The sequence below is a fragment of the Phyllostomus hastatus genome, unplaced genomic scaffold, assembly GCF_019186645.2.
Source record: "Phyllostomus hastatus isolate PE091 unplaced genomic scaffold, TTU_PhHast_1.1 phas_scaffold_93, whole genome shotgun sequence".
NCBI lineage: Eukaryota > Metazoa > Chordata > Mammalia > Chiroptera > Phyllostomidae > Phyllostomus > Phyllostomus hastatus.
Window position 1 is genome coordinate 43,460,974 of NW_025334042.1, and position 20,509 is coordinate 43,481,482.

The window sequence follows — 20,509 nt, forward strand, 5'->3', positions numbered from 1 at the left end:
AGCACACACAGACCTTTTTAGACTTATCATTGAGATTCAATTGACAACTTGGTATTTAATAATGGTTTTTTTTTTTTCATGTTCGTGTCACTAACTGCATCTTAGGTCTATTTTACTGAACACATTCATGACCTTAAATGCAAAGGTTTCTGCAAATTATAAAGAGATTATACTGTGTACCAAATTTACCAGGTAAGATGCACTCTTCCCCAAATGTAAATGCTTTACCCTACGCACCCAGTTTGCCACTTGGAACATCTCTTGTCAACTGTAACAAAATACGGTTAAATGAAATAGCAAATGTGAAATACTTGGAAGACTGGCACACAGTGTGTCTTCAGTATATATAAGACTGATTGGCAGAGGGGTTATCCTTCCTCTGGTATAATTTACTTTTGGATGACATAAAATACTGCATTTTTATAAAATGAAGAGTAAAGCTTTACAAAATTATTTGTCCCATTACAATATTTACTTCAATGACAAGCTTCATCAATGTGTTTCCAATGTGATGAAGTTTACTGGAACTGACAGCAATCTGCAAATGTGCAGAAGCACATCTATTATATGGGACCAGGTAAACTTCTATTACAGTCACTGAGAATACCATTATGCCATCATTGACTATTTTCTCATTCTAATATCAAGTTTTAATTAGAACTTTTGCCACATTTTTTCTTACATTTTAGTTGCAGCATTCTATGTCCACTCCCAAACCTTTTCTGGAATTCTCAGCCATTGTAAAGAATTCAAATAAAAACTTGCAGTTGTGCCAAAGGTTGGCTTTGGATCAGATGTCATACATGTAAACCTTAGCTGTTACTTAGGTAAATGTGTGGCGATTCCATTTGTCACTTTGGATACATGACAAGTGTTGCATATACAAGAGGTCATGATAGAATTTGACAAATAGAAAAATTTATACAAAACTTAAGTCGAACACATTGTGGCACGGAGCTGCAGCCTCCTAGAGTGAAAGCACGTAACCAAGCTTACTATTAACCAGATTTGGAATAAAATTATTATTTAAACTTAGGATTCATGAATAAACATATTAAATATAATTTGGAATTTTATTTATTCACTGTTGTTCTTTCTCTCTGAAACTATTTTCCTATTTTTCATTAAGATAAGTGAAAATATGGACTATTTAAAATTGATGCTGTTCTCAATCCATTGGTCCTGCTCCACAATCTCCTTGTCAAGCGTTCATAATTAATGGTGCATGTGAGCAAGAAGTGACTCTTTGATAAGAAAACATTTGCATCCATTAATGTTTCATCCATTTCTAAGGAAGCTGTGTCTGTGGTGCTGAAAGAATAGCTCCCCGTAACCAGTAGACACAGAGTTTGTTTTGCCGAGAACCAACAGGAAGGACTCACGACAAAACTAAAGTAGACCCACTGAGGACACAAGTGGTAGGCAATTACCCCTTAACTTCACACCACTTTCCAAGAAAACATCTAGCTAAAATTTCTTTAAAATTTTTCATGTACAGTATAGTTGTCAAACTAGGATTTTTTAAAAAGAAGCCCCTTTCCTTTTCCTCAAAGTAAAACCCTGAAGTAGGATATTCCAAAGAAGAGACGAAAAAGTAAATTATACAGCTTTTTCTGCCATTGAAATTTAGAGGTATCATCCCCCATAAATATCGTGGGGAAAAGTCCTGAGACTTTGTAAAGGGTATTCTCCGGCTGGAGATCGAAGACCTGGGGAGAGAGGAATCCTCTCCAAGCTCAAGCTGACACTCATTCCTCAAAGAAAACGATGCTCACGACCCACCCCGAGCAATCCCCTGGCAGCAGGGAGCTCAGCCCTCGGTGTACAATTCCAGCAGAAGGTAAATTAACACAAAGCAGGCTTACACTCGGTTGAGGGAGAGCGGAAAGGTTAAACAGTGTTGGGGTGCAGTACATAGCGACCAGAAGGAAAAGTGACCTCATTTTTCCGGAGGAAGCATTATCCAACAAGCCCACTTCTGATACGGACACCAGCGGCGGTAAAAGAGCACAAAGGGTGAAAGCTGGAGGGAGCAAACTTCGCTATTCTTCCATCACTTCCCCTTAAGACCGCTGGGACCACGCACACGCTAGCACAACAAAGCGTGCACTAGGCTGCGCCGCCAGAGCTTCCAGCGGCCGGGCCCTCTGGTCCCGGGGCGCGCTGGTCCCCGTCGGCAGAGCGAGGGCGCTGGAGCGCGGGCGCAGGCAGGACCGCCGGGGTGGGGATGGAGAGCTCCTTACCTTGAGCAGCACAAAGAGCCAGAGCAGAGGCAGTAGGCGGCCGCAGCTGGGCGTCCTCGTGGGCAGGTGCCCCATCACGGCACAGATGGGGACCGGAGGGACGGTGGCGCCGGCGAGTTCCTTTGGGGGCGGTTCACAATGGCGAACTGGGACTGCAGCCTCAGACCTAGGGCGTAGAGGCTGGTCCCGGAGGGCGCATGCTGCCTTTTCAATCCCCCTGCTGCTGATTCCTTTCCCGTTTTGCACCGGGGTCCTCCAGGAATGTGCCAGGCACTGCTGTTCTTTAACAGCTAAGGATGGAGAGGGTGGGGATTGGAGTGGGCGAGGCTCTGCTGCCTCCGCCACCACTGCTGCCAGAAGAGAAGCGGGTCCGCGTGGTGAGCGAGAGGCGGGGACCCTGCCCCAGCCCGCCCAGACTCTCAGGCAGCAGAAATGTTCTTTGGGCTGCGGATTCATAAAGTGACAGCAGCCTCCCAGCCCTCCCACCAGGGTCCGCCCGTTGCCCCTTATCGCCGGCCTGCCCCTTTCCAGGCTCCGCCCCAACCCTTTCCACAATCTCGGACTCAGGAGTTCTGCAGGGGTTTCCCTGACTCCTCTTGAGCAAGTCAGGGACCGGATTCCAGCCCCCTCTCAACTACCCTACATCTGCTTTCAGTAGTGGTCATAAAGGGCCAGTAACACTTGGACAGGCGTGGTGGTTGTGACTGTAGTGATGCAGTGCATGGTGTGTGTGTGTGTGTGTGTGTGTGTGTAGAGAGGATAACCCTTCCCTCTTTCATTCTCCCTATCCCATTTAAACACTCGCATGCTCTCCATCCCACATTACTGAGGAGGATATAGCGCAATTATATACGAGCCATTTGAAATCAGGAGTTCTTGTAAATTCCAAGGACTGTCCTTTGCTACCACTCATCTTGTAAATGCAAAAAAAAACCTTTCACAGTGATTCATATTTTATAGGCATTTTGCTATTTTTCTTTCTGTTTTTTTCTTCAACATTTCCATCAAGATTTGCTTAGCCTTTTGATACCTTTGTACATGTGTACACACAGACCACTTTGGGGAAACATTAGCAGTGAACAGTGAGCAGTAAAGCATTCTTCAGTAATTAGCATTATCAATGCTTCATCAAGTAACACTGTGATTAGATGGCCAAATCTGTAGATTATTTCATTATCACAGAAAATTTTCTCTCCAGAATAAAGTATTGTAAATAGTTGTTGCTGGGTAAAATAGTTTTGATTGCTTTTATTGCACTTAAAACAGCAACAGTCTTGTGAATCTCCCTAGGAGAGACTCCCACAAGAATGTGAATTATGTATCATCAACAATGTGGGTTCACAGAGCGTGCTGTGTGTTTATTTGAACTACTGATGGTTTTCCAAAGCAATAGTTTCATAATATGGTAAATCTTATGCTATTTTCAAGACTCTGAGTCAACAAGCATGGCCAATGGCAGCATATAGTGCAATAGTAATGGATGCTTCACCAATTGCTTCAAAATATTTGTTCTGATTCCATTATCCCAACAATACTATTAGGTAAAGGCTGAGTTTGTTACCACCAACTATTTTCCTTGTAATACTGCCTCTTTTGGAGAAAAGATAAATGCAGAAAAGTAGTGTCTTTTACATGCCTTAATATGGGCATTAAAAATGAATTCTCACAAATTGAAATAAAGCTACTTCCATTGGAAATAATAAGATTTTTAATGATCCAGAGATTGGAAGATTTTTTTAATCTGTAGGAGGCTTTATTTTTGCTAGGGATAACAATCTTTTCCTAATATCTAAAATGTATCTACGCATATGTGGTTCACACTACCTCTTCTATTGAAAGAGAACCCATAGCAGCCACAGAGCAGGAGCTTTAATCCCTACAAGAGTTTTAATGAGGAGTCAAATGGAACTCTTACAGTGCCCTTGCCAATGAGGCTGAAGTCTGTCCTCCGGGGACTGCCTCTAATGTAGCTCAGAATGTTTAGTCCCGGCCTCACTGCTGAAATCGCCTACAAGCCTGTCAGCAGTTTCGCTATTAGAGAGTTGTATTTATGGGGGTTGCCCAGTGACAAATCGTTTGCTTTATGTGGAGTGCAGGAAAAACCCAAGCCATTGATCTCCAGACTGTATTCCACTTGAAAAGCACAGTAATAGCCATGGAGTTTGTCATCTATATGTCACAGAGTACAATTATGATCACATATGAACTGTAGATTATGTGTAAGATGTTCTTAAAATGAGTTGCCCAAGCAGCTTTTTGACTTTCAATTTATTTGAGCATTTGCTTTAGTTTTGCTGTTGATGAACATTGGGCTCTTGCCTAAAGGATGTGTTGACAATCTACAAATTCTGTGTCTTTCAAAATCAGAATGACTGACAGGTCCCAGGTAAATAGAATGTTTCAAGTGCCAAGACATATTATTTTTGCCACACTTGAAAAACAGTGAAATTTACTGCAGAAGGTCATTTTTGCTTTTACATAGATTCAACCCATTGCCTCTTTTTTCTTCCTAAATAATGCCTATCGAGGGATCTATTTTTTAAACTTGACTCTTTCATAGATTTAAAGAAAATCAAATAAGAACAGCATATGACAGGGCATAAGTTTTATGACAAAATCATTTGTTCAAAGGAATAAGAAAACCTGAGCAGATATTTTTCATTGGATACAAACTACAGGCCATGAAATGAATGAACGATCCTAAATTAGGAAGGCCAAGTGTCATTTTTAGATACCATTCCCTCTTTCAGTCTGTTACATGCTAGGATTCCTGTGTGTTGTTAAGATTTCCTTTAATTTTCCTAAAAATTAAAAATTAAGGGCATTAAAACAACTTTAAGTTACAGAGTTTTATTTCATACTTTGTTTATAGGTGGTGCATTGGCTAATGGACTTTTATCATAATTTTTTCTGAGCCTTTACAATTAGTTGTTATCATCTACTCACCCAGCTTTTGTTCATATCTGGGTTTCTTGACTAACTGTAATTTGAAGCATTAATATCCTGCATGAGAGAAGTCACCTTAGCATAGAAAAAAACATAACTAGGACCTGTACATAATTTGTCCATAAAGGAAGGCATATTGTTCACTCAGTGGAAATGGTGCCTGCTGATCCTCCCCTCCCTTACCTCCTACTTCCTTTCATACTAAAGATGTAATGCAACATTTACTATCGATTATTTTTTACACACACAGTCTACACGTGTGTCACTTAAAAAGTGGTTACAAATACACAATTATGGAAAAATTAGTCATGTTGATTTTAGGTGGTACTGTAGAAACTATGAGAATATTCATCACATACTTTGAAAATGCACTGCTTTAACAACTTAGGATTTTAAGAATGGGCACAATTACTTTGCATCGACAATTTTACTTCAAATCAATCACACTAAATCAATGTTCATGCTAAAAATTACAAAGGCAAAAGTCTCAGCTCTGTGGGAGAAAAGGTGAAGATGTCTATAGTTTGGGGAGGGGTAAGGGGTGCCAATGATAGATTGGTGTCATTTTCTGTCTAAGCAGAAAAACCCAGATGAAAATTTTTTAAGAAAACATGAATGTTCTAGGAGAAATTTCAGTGTTCTAGGGAAGAACATCTTCCTGATGAAGGGACACAAAGAAAATGCATACTTGGGAAGCTGTGCACTTCTACATACACTTATACAGCATAGATATCACTAAGGGGAGCAATGTGGAAGAGGGAATTGAATGTACAGATTTCACCTGTTTTGTCTGGTATGGTTACAATGCAGAGAAATTATAAGGGTGAGCATTTAACATACTTGTGTGTATATAGGATGATCTGAATGAAATCCACTTAGGGATCAATGTATGTCAAGCCTAAAACCATTCTCTGTTAACCAACTGTTTTATGCTACAATGGTCATTTCCAACCTTTTCTACTCAGCTCAGAACTGCACACCCCTGCAGTGCTTTGCTTCACCTTACCATGGAAATAGAGGTCATCAAGTAGCAACTTTTTCATCTTCCCCGACAGTGAACATAATCTCACCCAAATCTGTTCCTATTTTTCTTGATAAAAACAAGGATCTCTCCCTCCTTACCACCCCCCCCAATAACTATCTAAAGCTAATTCTGCTACCTACTTTCTAGAGCCTGTTCCTTCCAGCTCTGTCTGCCTTCTTATTTTTAACTGCTCTCTTTTAATGCACATCATTTCTTGGCTTTTTAACAAGGTCCATATCTTTACAATTAAGGGAAATAAAATCTTTACTAAATAATTCATGCCCTCAGCAGCTACCTTTTCTTTCTCCCACCTTTCACCCACACCACTGTCCTTTCACAGGGATGTTTTCCAAAGTGTAGTGCATATTCTCCGTCTCCACTTCCCCCTCACTGCAGACATCCTCTGCGGACCTCTGGATTGGCTTCTACCCACATAGTCTCACCAGCACTGCTCTCACTAGGGTCGCTAGGAATCTCTTGGGAGCATATGCTATGTTGGCTGCTCCCTTCTTCCTGACTCTCATCTCTGACTTTTCTGCACATCTCTGGGTTTTCTTCAAAATCTCTGGCTATTCTTTTGAAATCTGCCTTGCTGGGTCACTTTCTCCTTCCTGGTCATTGAATGTTGCACTTGGCAGGGCTTGATCCTAAACACTCCTGTTTTCCTCTGTATCCTGCCCTAGCCAAGGTAGCCTATGGTCATACCTTTGATCTCCACCCCTGTAGATGATCCATGGGCTCATATCAACAGTCTTCACTGCTCATTCTTTCAACCCATGCAGATCCACATAATGAGTGGCACACTTGACTCTGCATTTGAATGTTTCAAATGGATCCAACTTTAAAGGTCTAAACCTGAACTCATGATAATTTTGCTGTTATTTCTTGCTTCATAAATTATACTGACACCAAATCACCTGCACAATCCAGACACCAAGGAGTCATCCTTGATGCCTCCCCCTCCCTGCCCCAGTGGTACCATATCCAATTTGTTTCAAATTCCTATTATTTTGCCTCTGAAATATTTCTTATGTCAGTCCACATCTCTCTATCCCTACCACCTTTATCCTAGTTCAAAATTACCATTACTTTTTGTTAAACTATTTGCAATCCCTTCTTAATTGCAAGTCCACCTATAGCCTCTGTGCTCCCTCTACCTCACCCTGAAGCATGACAGAAAACTATTTCCATCAGCAGCCAGTTGGAACTAGTTATTGAAACTCAAATCTATTCACTCAGGCTCTTACATAAATGCACCCAACAGCTTCCAAACACTTCTAGGATGGTGATGAAATCCTCAGCATGGTACATATGAGGTCATCTCTCCCTTTTCTGCATCTCCCATCTCTTTTGGTCTCCAAGCTTCTAAAGCTCATGCATACCACGTTTCCTCCTGACTCTGAGATGTGTGCTATTCTCTCTGCCCAGAACGCTCCTCTCCTCTTCTTAATCTAATCTCTGATCAACTTTACTCCCTCTCCCTAATCCATAGTTTAAGGTTTTCAAAACCCATCTAGTATTTTTATTATTGATATTTTACTTTTATCACTGTTTATTTCATTAATGTCTCACTCATTAGATTTCAGACTCTGCAAGCATAGGAATTAAGTCAAGTATTTGCTTGCCATTTTCTCCAGAGCACTTCAGTTAGTTCCAGGGATGAAGTAGGTACTCAGAAAGTATTGGTTCAAGGAAAAAAACCAGTATAATTGTCAATGATAATTATACTATCAAATATTAAAATAAAAATATTTATGTCAGTGTTTTGGTTTGATTGTTCAAGGTGGGAAATCAAACTCTATCCCAAGCATACTTCCACTTTCTTTAGAAGACAAGGACTAAAGGGCAATGAAGGTACCAATATCTGCACATAAATTATCCTGGGACGCCTTGTGTAGTATCTAAGACTCATGAATGACCAGGAGAGAAACACAAAAGAGGAAATAATTTTTATTAGGATGATAATTTTACTTAAAATTAGTAAACTTTTAAGTAGGACTAGTAATCCTTCACTTTTTGAATGGAGAAACAAGCCACGGTATGTACATCCAATAAAATGTTACTCAGGAATGAAAATAAATGACCTACTGATACATGCAACAACTTGAATGAATCTCAAATACATTATGCTAAGTGAAGAGAAGTCGGACTCAAAAAGCAGCCCACTATCCAATGCTATTTATGTGTTGTTTCAGAAATGGCACGACTATACAGAAAAAAGCAGATTCATGGTTGTCAAGGGCTGAAAGGGAGGGAAGGCTTGACCATAATGAGAGTGATGGAAATGTTCTAAATCTGAATTTGATTGTTCATCATGTGATTTACGGACTTATCAAATCTCATCAAATTTTACCCTAAAAAGGACTAATTTTACTGTATTTTTAATAAAAAAAGCAAAGATATCCAGGTGAGAATTAAGTATGGTCAAAAACATTTAGTCCTGTGAGAAATTTATTTTTAAAAAGACAATATTGCTTTATGTTTATATACATAGAAACATAAGAGTGTTTAACAATAACAGTATTTTAGGACAAATTTTGCTTTCTAGTTAAGTAACTGGCCCTCCCAGTATAAGATATGATATTATCTTATGATATAAATCTCCAAATTAAGCTTATAAAATTCCTTAACTCTCTTCCTTTTTGTCTCCTTCTAGCTGAGTGATTTACATGGATTATTCATTAAGTCACTCACCAAGCATATATTTTTCAACTCTTGCCATGCTGAGCACAGCTAAGATAAAATACAACCATTACCTCTGGGAGCTTGCAACCTAGTAGGAAAGATGGTTTACTAAAAGAACTACAAACAAGATAAAATATAGCAAGTAGAAGCAAAGAGAGAAACATGCTAAAAGCATTCAGGGAAGGAAGAGAGAATTTACATATGTAAAAATCCTGGAAGCTGGCAAGCCCAGGGGATGCCCTAAAATAAGAGTACAGTTAAAGGAGGGTAGTGAGATGGATGTGCAGAAAGTCCTTAGCACAACCATAGCCATGTCTGTCTCTTCTTCCAGGCAGCACACTAACTATAATCCAATTCCCAGTTTCTCTGGCAGTTAAGTGTTGTGGTAAGTCTGAGTCATAGTCCACGGAATGTGGCAGAAGTGATGGATACTTCCAGGCTTGGTCCATAAAAACCTCCATACGTAATCCTCACTCTCTTTTTCTCATCCTGAATAGGGAGGACTCTAAGGACCCAGAGAACTGAAGAAACATAAGATGGAAGGAGCCTCAATTCCTGGACATTTGCAAGGAAAAGGGAACACCAGCCAATCCACTTTGGACCATGATCTGAAAATTGGAAAGGCATATTTAGACCAGGAGTTCATCATCCAAGGCCAAGGTCAGGGTACTGGGGCTAGTAAACTTTTGAACAGAGGAGTGACATGATCAGAATTGGATCCTGTAGAAAAACTGGTCTCAGGACATTTTTTAGTAAGGTGGATTAAAAAAAAGAGTTTCAGGGATTAAAAGTTCTAGTCAACGTGGAATTAAAATGATAGCCTGCTTGGGAAAGGAAGCAAGTGAATACAGAAAAAAATCAAGATCCATGAAAACAGGAACATCTTCAGACCTTGCCTGAATCCTTGACATTTTCCTATCACCCAAGAACCTGCTCTAGACAGCACTGCAGCCACATGTTGGCACCAAGAGAAACTCTCCAAGCTGCACTGCACACCCCTAGAACCGACTTGTTCTGTTGAGGTTTCAAGTTGTCTTATACTTGCTTATCCCCTTCACACTGTCACTAGTTTTTTTGTCTGTTTGGTTTTCCTCCATTGCTGCTTCACTTCTACACATTTTAGCTCATGTCTCCCTGAGTTTCTTGCCATTCCGACATAGTCTAATCCCACCCCTCAGCTCCCAGAACCCAGCCCAGCCCTTGTCTAAGAGTCACTCAGAGGAATGAAGCTGCTCTAAAAATTCATGTGAGGGTTTTCGTGCGAACGTAAGTTTTCAACCCAGTATTTGTTGAAAACCCACAGGTATTTGTTCAATTGGGATATGTTGGATTAGAAGGTATTTTAACTTTGTGAGAAACTGCCAAATTGTCTTCCAAAGAGGTGGTACATTATGCATTCCCACCTGCAATGAATAAGAGCTCCCGTTGCTCCACCCCTTTGCCAGAGTTTGGTGGTGTTAGTGTTTTGGCCGTTCTACTCGGTATGTAGAGGCATCTTAGTGATGTTTTAATTTGCACTTCTCTAGTGACATAAGATGTTGAGCATATTTTCATATGCTTAATTGCTTTCTGTGTATCTTCTTCGGTGAGCTGTCTGTTAAAATCTTTGGCCCCTTTTAAAATTGGGTCATTTGCTTTCTTATTGTTGAGTTTTAAGAATTCTTTGTATATTTTAGAAACAAGTCCTTTATAAGATACATGTTTTGCAACTATTTTTCCCTGGTCTGTGGCTTGTCTCTTCATTCCCTTCACAGTGCATTTTACAAAGTAGAATATTTTAATTTTTATAAAGTTCAACTTACAAATGTTTTCTTTCATGGATTGTGCTTTTGGTGTTATATCTAAAAACTTCACACCAAAAAGTCTTCTAGATTTTATCCACTTAATAGCACCAATTATCCCTTTTGATGTTTTAATTATTTCCATTTAGTTTATATAAGCCTTTTCAATATTGTTTTTGAGTCATTTTTATAGCACCTCATTGATCTTTGAACATGTTCTTACTTTCTGGTACTATATGAACAATTTAAAAATCAGTCCTTTCGATAGAACAAATTCAGTTAACGTTGATCTTAATTTACAATTGATTCAATTCTTTGACAGATCTCTGTTGTGCCTTTATTACGTGTCATACTGTGTTCTAGTGCTCAGAATCCAGACGAACATTTAACAGAACCTAAAAAGCAGTGATATCCCCGACACATTTAAGGAACATTAAGGAGGACAGTGTGTTTGGAATGGAACATATAAGGGACATTTGTGGAGATGAGAGTGGGGGATATTGGGAGATTATGTAAGAACACAGAGATCATTGTAAAGACTTTGGCTTCTGACTCAAGAGATAGGAAACTAGTTTAGAGTCTTGAGCAGAGGAGTGATGCTATAGAACCTGGATATTCACTTGACTTCTATGTTGGGAAATACTCTTGGAAGTAAGATTGGAAGACTATTGGAAGGCTATTGAATAAAACAGGTGAGAAATAATGTGAAGTGGAAATGTTCCGGAATCTGAGAATCTAAGCAGACTTTTGTAGGAGAGAAAAAAAGATTAGCTCATGAACTTGATAGGAGTTTGATAGTATGAATAACAGAGAGGAATCAAGCTGACACCCAGGCTTTTAGCCTGAACAGAAAGGATGGCCTTGCCATGGTTTGGAAAGAGGAGGACTAAGGTGGTGCAGGTTTTGAGGGGCAAATCAGAGCTCAGTTTTAGACATTCATTTTGAAATTTTATTGGACACTTAAGTAGAGCTGTTGACTAGGAATTAAACAAATTGCTCTGGAAATGAAATTACTCCAGGAAGGACTGGAGTGATACAATGAGGCATCTTCAGTGCATAAAATAATATTTAAAATTAAAATTGTCTGAAATCACTAAGAAAGAATATATGTACAGAGGAGAAAAAAATCTAAGGACTGAGAATTAGTCTGATTTCCATCTTCTGGCTTCACAGAAAACAGCAATAGGCTCTCTAGAATCAGATAAAGAGAAAATCCTCCTTTCACCCCTCCATCAGGATGAAGACAAATTGACCACCTGTACATAAGTCTATAGAAAGCTTCTCTTTGATAGGCATGTGATAGTATAATCAATTTATAAAGTAAATGTCATAATCTAACTTAATGGAGCAGTCCAATATGTACATATAATAGGTATCTAAATAAAACTTTCTACATGTATAGATGCTTTATTCAACATTTTGTCAATAGTGTTCTCAGTCTTTTTTGACTTAGCATTTATTTTATCATTAGCTAATCCTTCAGTGGACAACATCTCTCATGCAGTCCTTTGTTCTTCTATTCAAAAAGTATTTATCAGGTGTCCACTAGGTATCCAGTATTCCTGGCAGGGTCCTGTGGCTATATACATTGTCAATTTTACTCTTTTTCTACTCTGCATGTTTTCAAAAACTCTCACTTGGACTTTTTAGCAGTAAGCAAGTGTGAAAAGTATTTTTAGAGGGTTGGAAATAGATATGCAAAAATCAAATACACATGCCTCTACTCTGTTTTATAACCATAGTGATGTTAGTAAAATTTCATGTTCAGCAACTTTGTTAGAAAAAAATGATTTTAAAAAAATCTCACTACTACTACATGCAAAGATTTTATAAAGTTAAATGAGTTACTTTGAGTTTAAGAAGCCAATTAAATATTGGAGCCATGGGGTCCTTTGGCAATGACCTTGAATATCTGAAGGATGCCCTGGGAATCTCACCACTTTACTCTTGAAGATACTAATTCTTGCAGGTCTCCACTGATTCATATCAACTACTATTGGCCTCTCAATTCTAAACTAAATACACTGGCCCATCCTTGATATTAAGAGTCCTTATTGTTTTCATTTACTTAAATATAAATCCTCAGTGTTACTTATGGTCATTTTTCAGATGATAACAGCAAGGTGAGGTAAACATTAAGAAAAGAGCTGCAGAAGATTTATTTCTAGACAATTTCTAGACTCCCAGGGTTTCACAAATTAAGTGAGCATGTTGACAACGATTCAGTGAGAGCGATTCATTTGGTTTGGTAATGTATGTCCCTTCTTAATCTTCCTTGTACCCTTTGAACTCTAGCATGACAGAAAAATTAGGTTGACACTAAATTACCATGTGACATAATATCAATTAACAGCAGCAACTCAACAATCTGCGTTTTTATTTCTTAAGAACAAAATATCCAAAAACCATTCACAATTTTCATAAAGAGTGAAATTACCTTCTGTTTAATGAGTCACAAAAGGGAACTGGAGCAGAAAATAAACATAAACATCCCCGTCAACGCAAAGAACATTTGTCTACTTACAGAAAAGCTCAAGCATATGCCAAGCTCTGAAAAAGCTTCAAAGCTGCTAAGAGGTAGTTAGAGGCCTCATGCTTCTTGCAGTGGAGTTTAGGAATTATTAATACAGGGAATTTCTGCTACAGAGACTGCAGACCAACCCATAAACAAAAGTTTTTAATGTCATCACTTGCACTCAATAAGAAAGACATATTTAGGAATGCTGAGAGATCAATAACTACATGTCAAACTGTCATGAATTATTCATGAAAGTTCCATCTACCCTCTCAAATGTGGAAAATAACTGATGTCATGAAATTTGCTGGTCTGAATTTGGGTGATACACACACTTAAAAAATAAATGAGTAACTTTAAAGGTTATCAAACATAAAATAAAATTAAAACCAAGGAAAGTTGAAAGAAGGCAGCAACAGATAAGAAAACAAACATAAACCAAAAAGTTCCTAAAGTTATACATAAAAGTCAGACAGTAATAGTGTGACTGAAGATGCAAGTTGGTTTTCTGAAATATTAATAAAAGAACAAATCTTTGTGATGGACCGAGATTAAATAAAGACAAAAACACTGAAAATAAAAATGAGGTGTAGTTCTTGATGCTGAAATTTTGTTTTAAAAAACAACTAACTTGTTTGAAAACTTAGATGCAATATTTAATTTTCTGCCTTTTAATTTTCTAGTGTGTTTTTTCTACATTATAAATTTTCCTCTAATTTAGTTGTGCTTCACAAATTGTAATATTACCAAGTTCAAAATAATTTGTAATTTTCATTATATTTCTGAACTCATTAATTTATATAGAGTGGATTCATTTTTTATTAATGAGTAATGTACAAACAACAAAATGCTCACATGTTAAGGATATAATTTAATGGGATTTGACACTAATGTAACCACCATTCTAATCATTATAAATATTTTTAACACCCTAGTCAATTCCCCTTTGCTACTTTGCAGTTGAATACCTCATCTGCCTTCTTAGTAGCAACCACTATTTTGATTTCTGTCATCCTGTAAGTAGATTATAAGGTACATGTTTTTTTTGTATCTGTTTTTTTGTATCTGGTTTTTGTTGTATCAGTAACAGTTCTTTTTTTTCCAAATACTGTATTTGAGTTTCACCTATTGTGTTGTGTGTAACAGTAGTTCATTCTTTTGTAGTGTTTATTAGTAAATTCCATTTTGTGAATATACTTTGATATGTATATTTACTCTGTTGCTGATGGACATTTTGGTTATTTCAGTGTTTGACGATTTATAAATGCAGATACTTTGAAATTTATTGGCAAGTGTCTGGAGACATATGTATTAATTTTTCTTAGTCATCTCTCTACTTTTGTCTTCTTTTGGATTGTTTTTGTTGTGGAACTTGAAAGTTATATCTAAATTTTTATCGAGAGATATATAACCAAATATTAGCAAACTACTTGAAGAAAAGAAGAGAAAGGAGAATAAGAAGAAAAAAGGAAAAGGAGAAAAAGAAGAAAAAGTAGAAGGAAGAAAAAGAAGAGGAAAATTCTCATCAGATATTATAAAATATTTATGAGGCTATAAGAGTTAAGAAAGTATGCTATCAAAATAGCTATAGACAAATACAGACTAGTATAATAAAATAGAGAGAATTAGGTTTTCATAAAAATAGATACTTGAAGAGGCAAAAATCATCAATATTAGTTATAAGACAAGAATATCACTATGAATTTTATTGCCATAAAAACATACATAAGGAAAGACTAGAATAAGTTTTTCAGGTTCTACACCACCCAAAATAGTGGAAATTTGTATTTACAGCTGTGAGCTGGACAGCTTTTCAGTATTTAAAGATCTTCTAGTGAGATTAGTGTTAATATTATAAGATACTGACTTTTTGGTATTACATAAAGGTATGTTCCCTATTTGGAAGATCCACATGACAATGAACCACTATGTTCTAAATAACCAATGGAAAATACTGCAAAATCATGCACAGATAAAAATTAATAAAAATACATGGTAGGTCAGTATAGTTAATGTAATAGAATGTGAAAGTACAGTTATATGGTTTCAGCTTCTACACTGTAACTCACTTTTAAAACACCTTAGCTTGTCAAGCTTTGGTATAGTATCAAAGAAAAATGTTATGATTATCTAAAAAAGGTAGGAAATATCCCTCCTTATCTAAGTACCTATCTGTATGGGGCTGAATTTTCTTCATATATTTCAACCAAAATAAGTTATTTCAATAGATCAAATGAAAAGCAGTAATAATAATTCAGGCAATTTATATTAAACCAAACAAAAATTATATGCAAAAATATAAAACAATGCCACACTTTTCACTATTTTAAAAAAAATTGTTACATTTGTCTCAACATGTTATTTACATTAACTTGTAATAAATTTACTATATTTAAATGAATTCACAAATCAACATTTTAAAATTCCCTCTAAATTCTAATTTGCTAAATACTAAGATAAAACTCACATAAACAAAAGAAACAAAGCATGATGACATCGTCAACATCTTTGGTAATCAAGGAAATGATAATTACAATGTATATATTGGACATATATTATATATATCATTAATTTAAATATTATTCAGTGTTTCTAAAAGTGTAAAACACTCATAAACTATTGGATGTAGTATAAATTTGGGGGATCACTTGGAAGAATTAATCAAAATATCAACTATTTATACTCTTTGCCTCAGCCAATTTACATCTATGAATCTATCCTAGGAATCTCTAGATGATGGATGGAAACAGTTTCAGCAGTGTTGCTTGTAAGAGTAGACTATAGAAAGAGAAGGTGAGCAGTATTGCCCACTGAATATATGCCTCTTGGGTATATTGGCTATTTTAACCTGGTAATTTTTAAAGACTCAGAAAGAACTTTTGACCCTCCCCCTTTACCTGCCTAAAAGGTATTTAGATGGAGGACCTGTGCCAGGAAGGAAGATATCACCACAGACAACAATGAAACCATTGTTATAATATAAACTGGTACCTGATGGAGAAGATCCTAGCCAGTCCAGTCATTCAAGACCTCTCTGTGTCCCATTATTAAAGATGGCCCAACAAACACTTGTCAAATGTTTGCTTTTCCATTGGCATGTGAATCATCTTTCTGCCCTTTGAAATCCCAAACCACAACCTCATCTTTCTCCTTAGCTCAAAAATTACATGTACGCCTCAACTGCCCAGAGTGCATCCTTGGGTCTTACATTCTTATGACACTCCCGCAGGCACATCCATCATAAATTTTGGACACTTTCTCCTGTTAATAGGTCTCATGTTAACTTGAGTTTTGGCCCAGACAGAAAAATTTAGAAAGATGAAAAAAAATATGTTTTGACCCCCCACAAAACAACCCATAGGGAAAGCAAGCTACATTCTAATGCAGGGAAGTGAGCAAATACTTGGTAGAATTTTTCATATTGCCACCAAAATTTGTTGAAAAGAACAACATACTCTTAAATGTTGAAATGTAAAGATTTCCAGGATATCATTAAGGAGAAGAGCAAATTGCAGAACAATATCTGAGGTGTGTCCAAAAAAAGTCCAGCCAGTGTTAACTATTTGCGAGGTATCAGTGTAATCTGGCACCAGCAAGAGTGAACTGCAGTGTGCATGCCTGAACAATGATGTACTAGTCATTGACTAGCCAATGACTGTACTGGTCAGTGGGGGTGGTAAAGGCCTTTGAGCAAGCATGTGTACTGCGTGGCTATTGCATTCAAAATGACTGAGCGAGTAGAGCAGTAAATCTGCATCACATTTTGTGTTAAGCTTGAACATTCCTCCACAGAAACTATTCAGATAATTCAGAAAGCCACAGCAATGGGCAACTGGTGATTGGAGGCTTCATCATGACAATGCATCTGTTCACACATCACATCTTGTGCAGAGTTTTTTTGCAAAACATCAAATCTTCCAGGTGACTCAGCCCTCCTACAAACCATTTGGTGACCTGCAACTTCTGGCTTTTCCCAAAACTAAAATCACCTTTGAAAGGGAAGAGATTTCAGACCATTGATAAGATTCAGGAAATATGACAGGGCCGCTGATGGCGACTAGGAGAACTGTGTGAGGTCCCAAGGTGCCTACTTTGAAGGGGACTGAGGTGTCATTGACCTATGCACAATGTTCTTGAAACTTGTAACTTCTCCAATAAATGTCTCTCTTTTTCATGTTACATGGCTGGATGATTTATGGACAGACTGCAATATGATGTAATTCCACTCATACAAAAATATGCATATGTATAGTGGACAGGAAAAACTGCCAGGAGTACAGATTTCTGAAGAGGGCAGTGTAACACACAGAGTGGATACACAAGGAAGTATTCACATTTATTCTTCTGTGCTGCTATATTGCAGAAAAGGAATTTACATGGAGAATATGTTTAATGAATCCATGAGTTTTATAGCATATAGAAAATTGACACAAAATAATAATACACATAAAGGTCACCAATTTATAATATTTGTAAGAGTACAGATTCATTTTAAAATGAATGGATGAATTATTAAATTCATGGAAATATTAGAGATATAAGTGGGAACACAACACATTTTTGAAAGAGATATTGAAAGCTTAGTTATACTGTGGTACCTCGGTATTTGTCATTAGTTTATTCCAGAACCCGTGAGGAGCACTGAAACCGAACAGTTCCAAATGATGAAATATGCTCCCTTACAAGGTGTGCGTGACTCATAGAAGTTCCAGCAAGTGCAACGAGTCCCAAGCAAGTGCCGGGTGCTGAAACATTTTTTCTCTAAAATGAGATGAGGACAGGGTTTGATGAGTTCTGAAGCCAGCGAGTGCTGAAGTGTGACTGTATATTATTTTATAAGAATAACATTTATAGAAAAAAGTCCCTCAAACCAGTTCCACATTACTAAGAACAATGCCCTCATCTCAGCTGGCCAATTGCACTTCAGCAGTTACGATAAAATACAAGTATAACAGTGACTATGAAGTTTTGAGAGGTGAATAAGCTACCTCCGTCCATGTTTTGAAAAAAAATATTGTTTCAGAGTATTATATTAGAGTGGCAATAGCTTAGAAAATGTATGTTCTTCTGCATAATATCTAATACATTTAATTATTTGTCAGTCCTTTATTATAAATTTCTTTCTATGCAATATTAATAAATCATGTCAGTATCACACATTTGTGCTGCTTAGTATTCTGCAATAAGCCAAAAAGATCCTTCAATGAGTTTAGCTTTCCCTCAGGATTATGAATTTCAATAGAAACTAACAGCAATTAAAAATTTGTCTGAGAGAATTTAGAGACATCTGTATCGAAATAACAGAGCCAGGAAGTTGTCTTCATTAAAGCTCTCATGGTCAAAAGGAAAAAGGATGGTAAGAAAACAAGAAACATTTCCGGGTGGCTTCCTTTCACAAACACACATCCAAATCCATACAAAACATATAGGAATAAAACATCTCTTATATTTCTGATTCAAGCAAGCACGCATTTTTACTCTAGGGCATTTTTTATTGGCACTTGTCCTTTCTGATATTCTAAATCTCGGAGCATGATAATTTATTCCATCACAAAGGGAAAGAGTTCTTCATTTATATCTACCCTCAAATCATATCAGAGAGAATTTAAAGTACTTTGGCATCTCCATATTTTATATGAAATGTTACTAAATAATTAACAAAAGATTTCAGAAAATTAGTGCTGAGGACGGAAAGCGCATGTGCAGTTTAAAGACCAGGGTGAGCCAGCCAAGTGCTCTTTAAAAATAAATGAAAATTTAAAAATCTGTCTTTATTGTTGCCGTCAAGATGCTGAAATAAACTCGATTTTATTTTTGGGTGATGTATCATATCCTGGTGCTGAGTAGTACTGTGGGTCCTGGAGGCTCGAATCTGAACAATTCTATTTCTGATGCTCCAGAAGTGACTCAAACCAAATTCCCAAGTCACCTTAACAATAGAACTGTGGTAAGCAGAGTGACCATCTGAGACCCTTAATGAAGTGACGGCCTGGCAGTGTGTGTCACTGGCGGAAGAAATGACCCTGTCAACCGGCACTACACAACATCAGAGCTCAGGGGTAGATCCAGGTACTCGAACTTTATATGATGTCAGGGACCTTTCTAAAGAAAAAGAATAAAAAACTGAAAACACAAAATTATGTGTGAAAGTAAATATGTATTTAGAATGAGAAAAAACATCCCAATAAATTACAAAATTTGAAGTTAATAATTGCCACATGCATCATAAAAATCCAGAAGAATAATCTATACTTTAATCTATCATTATCTTTATTATAATTTTACTACAACATTGGTGTTTCTTTGTTTGAAACTGTATTACAATATTATTTTCAGCTGAAGAATAGAAATACAATTTAGCATAGCTAATCAAAATGTATCTTTATTATTAATCTTTGGCATGCATAAAACATTTACTTCCCATACCTATTCAATTTATGAGTGTGGTTTTGTTTGGGCCCTAAAAATACAAAAATTGAGCAGTATTATTTGTTTATAATTGTATAAATTTCCGTCCAGGGACTGACCTAAGGACAACCTGCACCCAGGTATGTGCCTTGACTGAGAGTTGAACTGGCGGCCTTTCTGTTTGCAGGATGACACCCAATCAACTGAGCCACACTGGCCAGGGCAGAATATTTTTGATAGGAGAGAATGTTCATTTTATTTTTATTTTTTTAAAGATTTTATGTATTTATTTATTTATTTTTAGAGAGGGAAGGGAGGGAGAAATAGAGAGAGAGAGAGAGAAACATCAATGTGCGGTTGCTGGGGACCGTGGCCTGCAACCCAGGCATGTACCCTGATTGGGAATCGAACCTGCAACACTTTGGTTCGCAGCCCGAGCTCAATCCACTGAGCTACACCAGCCAGGGCAAGAGAATGTTCATTTTAACAAATTACTAAAGATAAATTTCTCTCCTTACAATTTTAATGTCTGATGATTGGAAGAATTTTTCACATTCCACATGGACTCAGACTTCTAGTGCTGAACATTGTCTATAATATTTCTTTCTGGTGTTGCATATTTGTGTCACGCTGCTGGATTATCAGGACTGTGGGCATCATGGGCATTCCTAGAAGAAATTCCTACACGGACCATAACTTTATATTTCACAAAAGTGACTGTGGCCTACATAAAGATGCTCCTGAACTTAAACTAAAGGCCTCTGCAGCTCAACATTCCCTTAGCAGACCTCAAAAATGCCTGCGGTTATCCCCAAGCCATCTAAGGTGAGCGCACTGTGAAGGAGGGGAAGTCAGAGTAGAAAGAGATAGGTGTTGTAACTAATTTGCTCTGAAAATCTTAGTTTTG

General features: G+C 37.2%; 1 protein-coding gene across 2 annotated transcripts in view; it reads right to left on the bottom strand.

Annotated features, from left to right (window-relative positions):
- The window catches only part of PTPRO (protein tyrosine phosphatase receptor type O), a 191,824-nt gene extending 189,185 nt beyond the window's left edge, over window positions 1-2,639 (bottom strand). For both annotated transcript variants that reach the window (XM_045830114.1, XM_045830113.1), the window contains exon 1: window positions 2,244-2,639. In XM_045830114.1, coding sequence (XP_045686070.1) covers window positions 2,244-2,318 — 75 coding nt within the window. In that variant the 5' untranslated portion in view covers window positions 2,319-2,639. The remainder of the gene's footprint in view (window positions 1-2,243) is intronic.
- Between the last annotated feature and the right edge of the window lie 17,870 nt (window positions 2,640-20,509).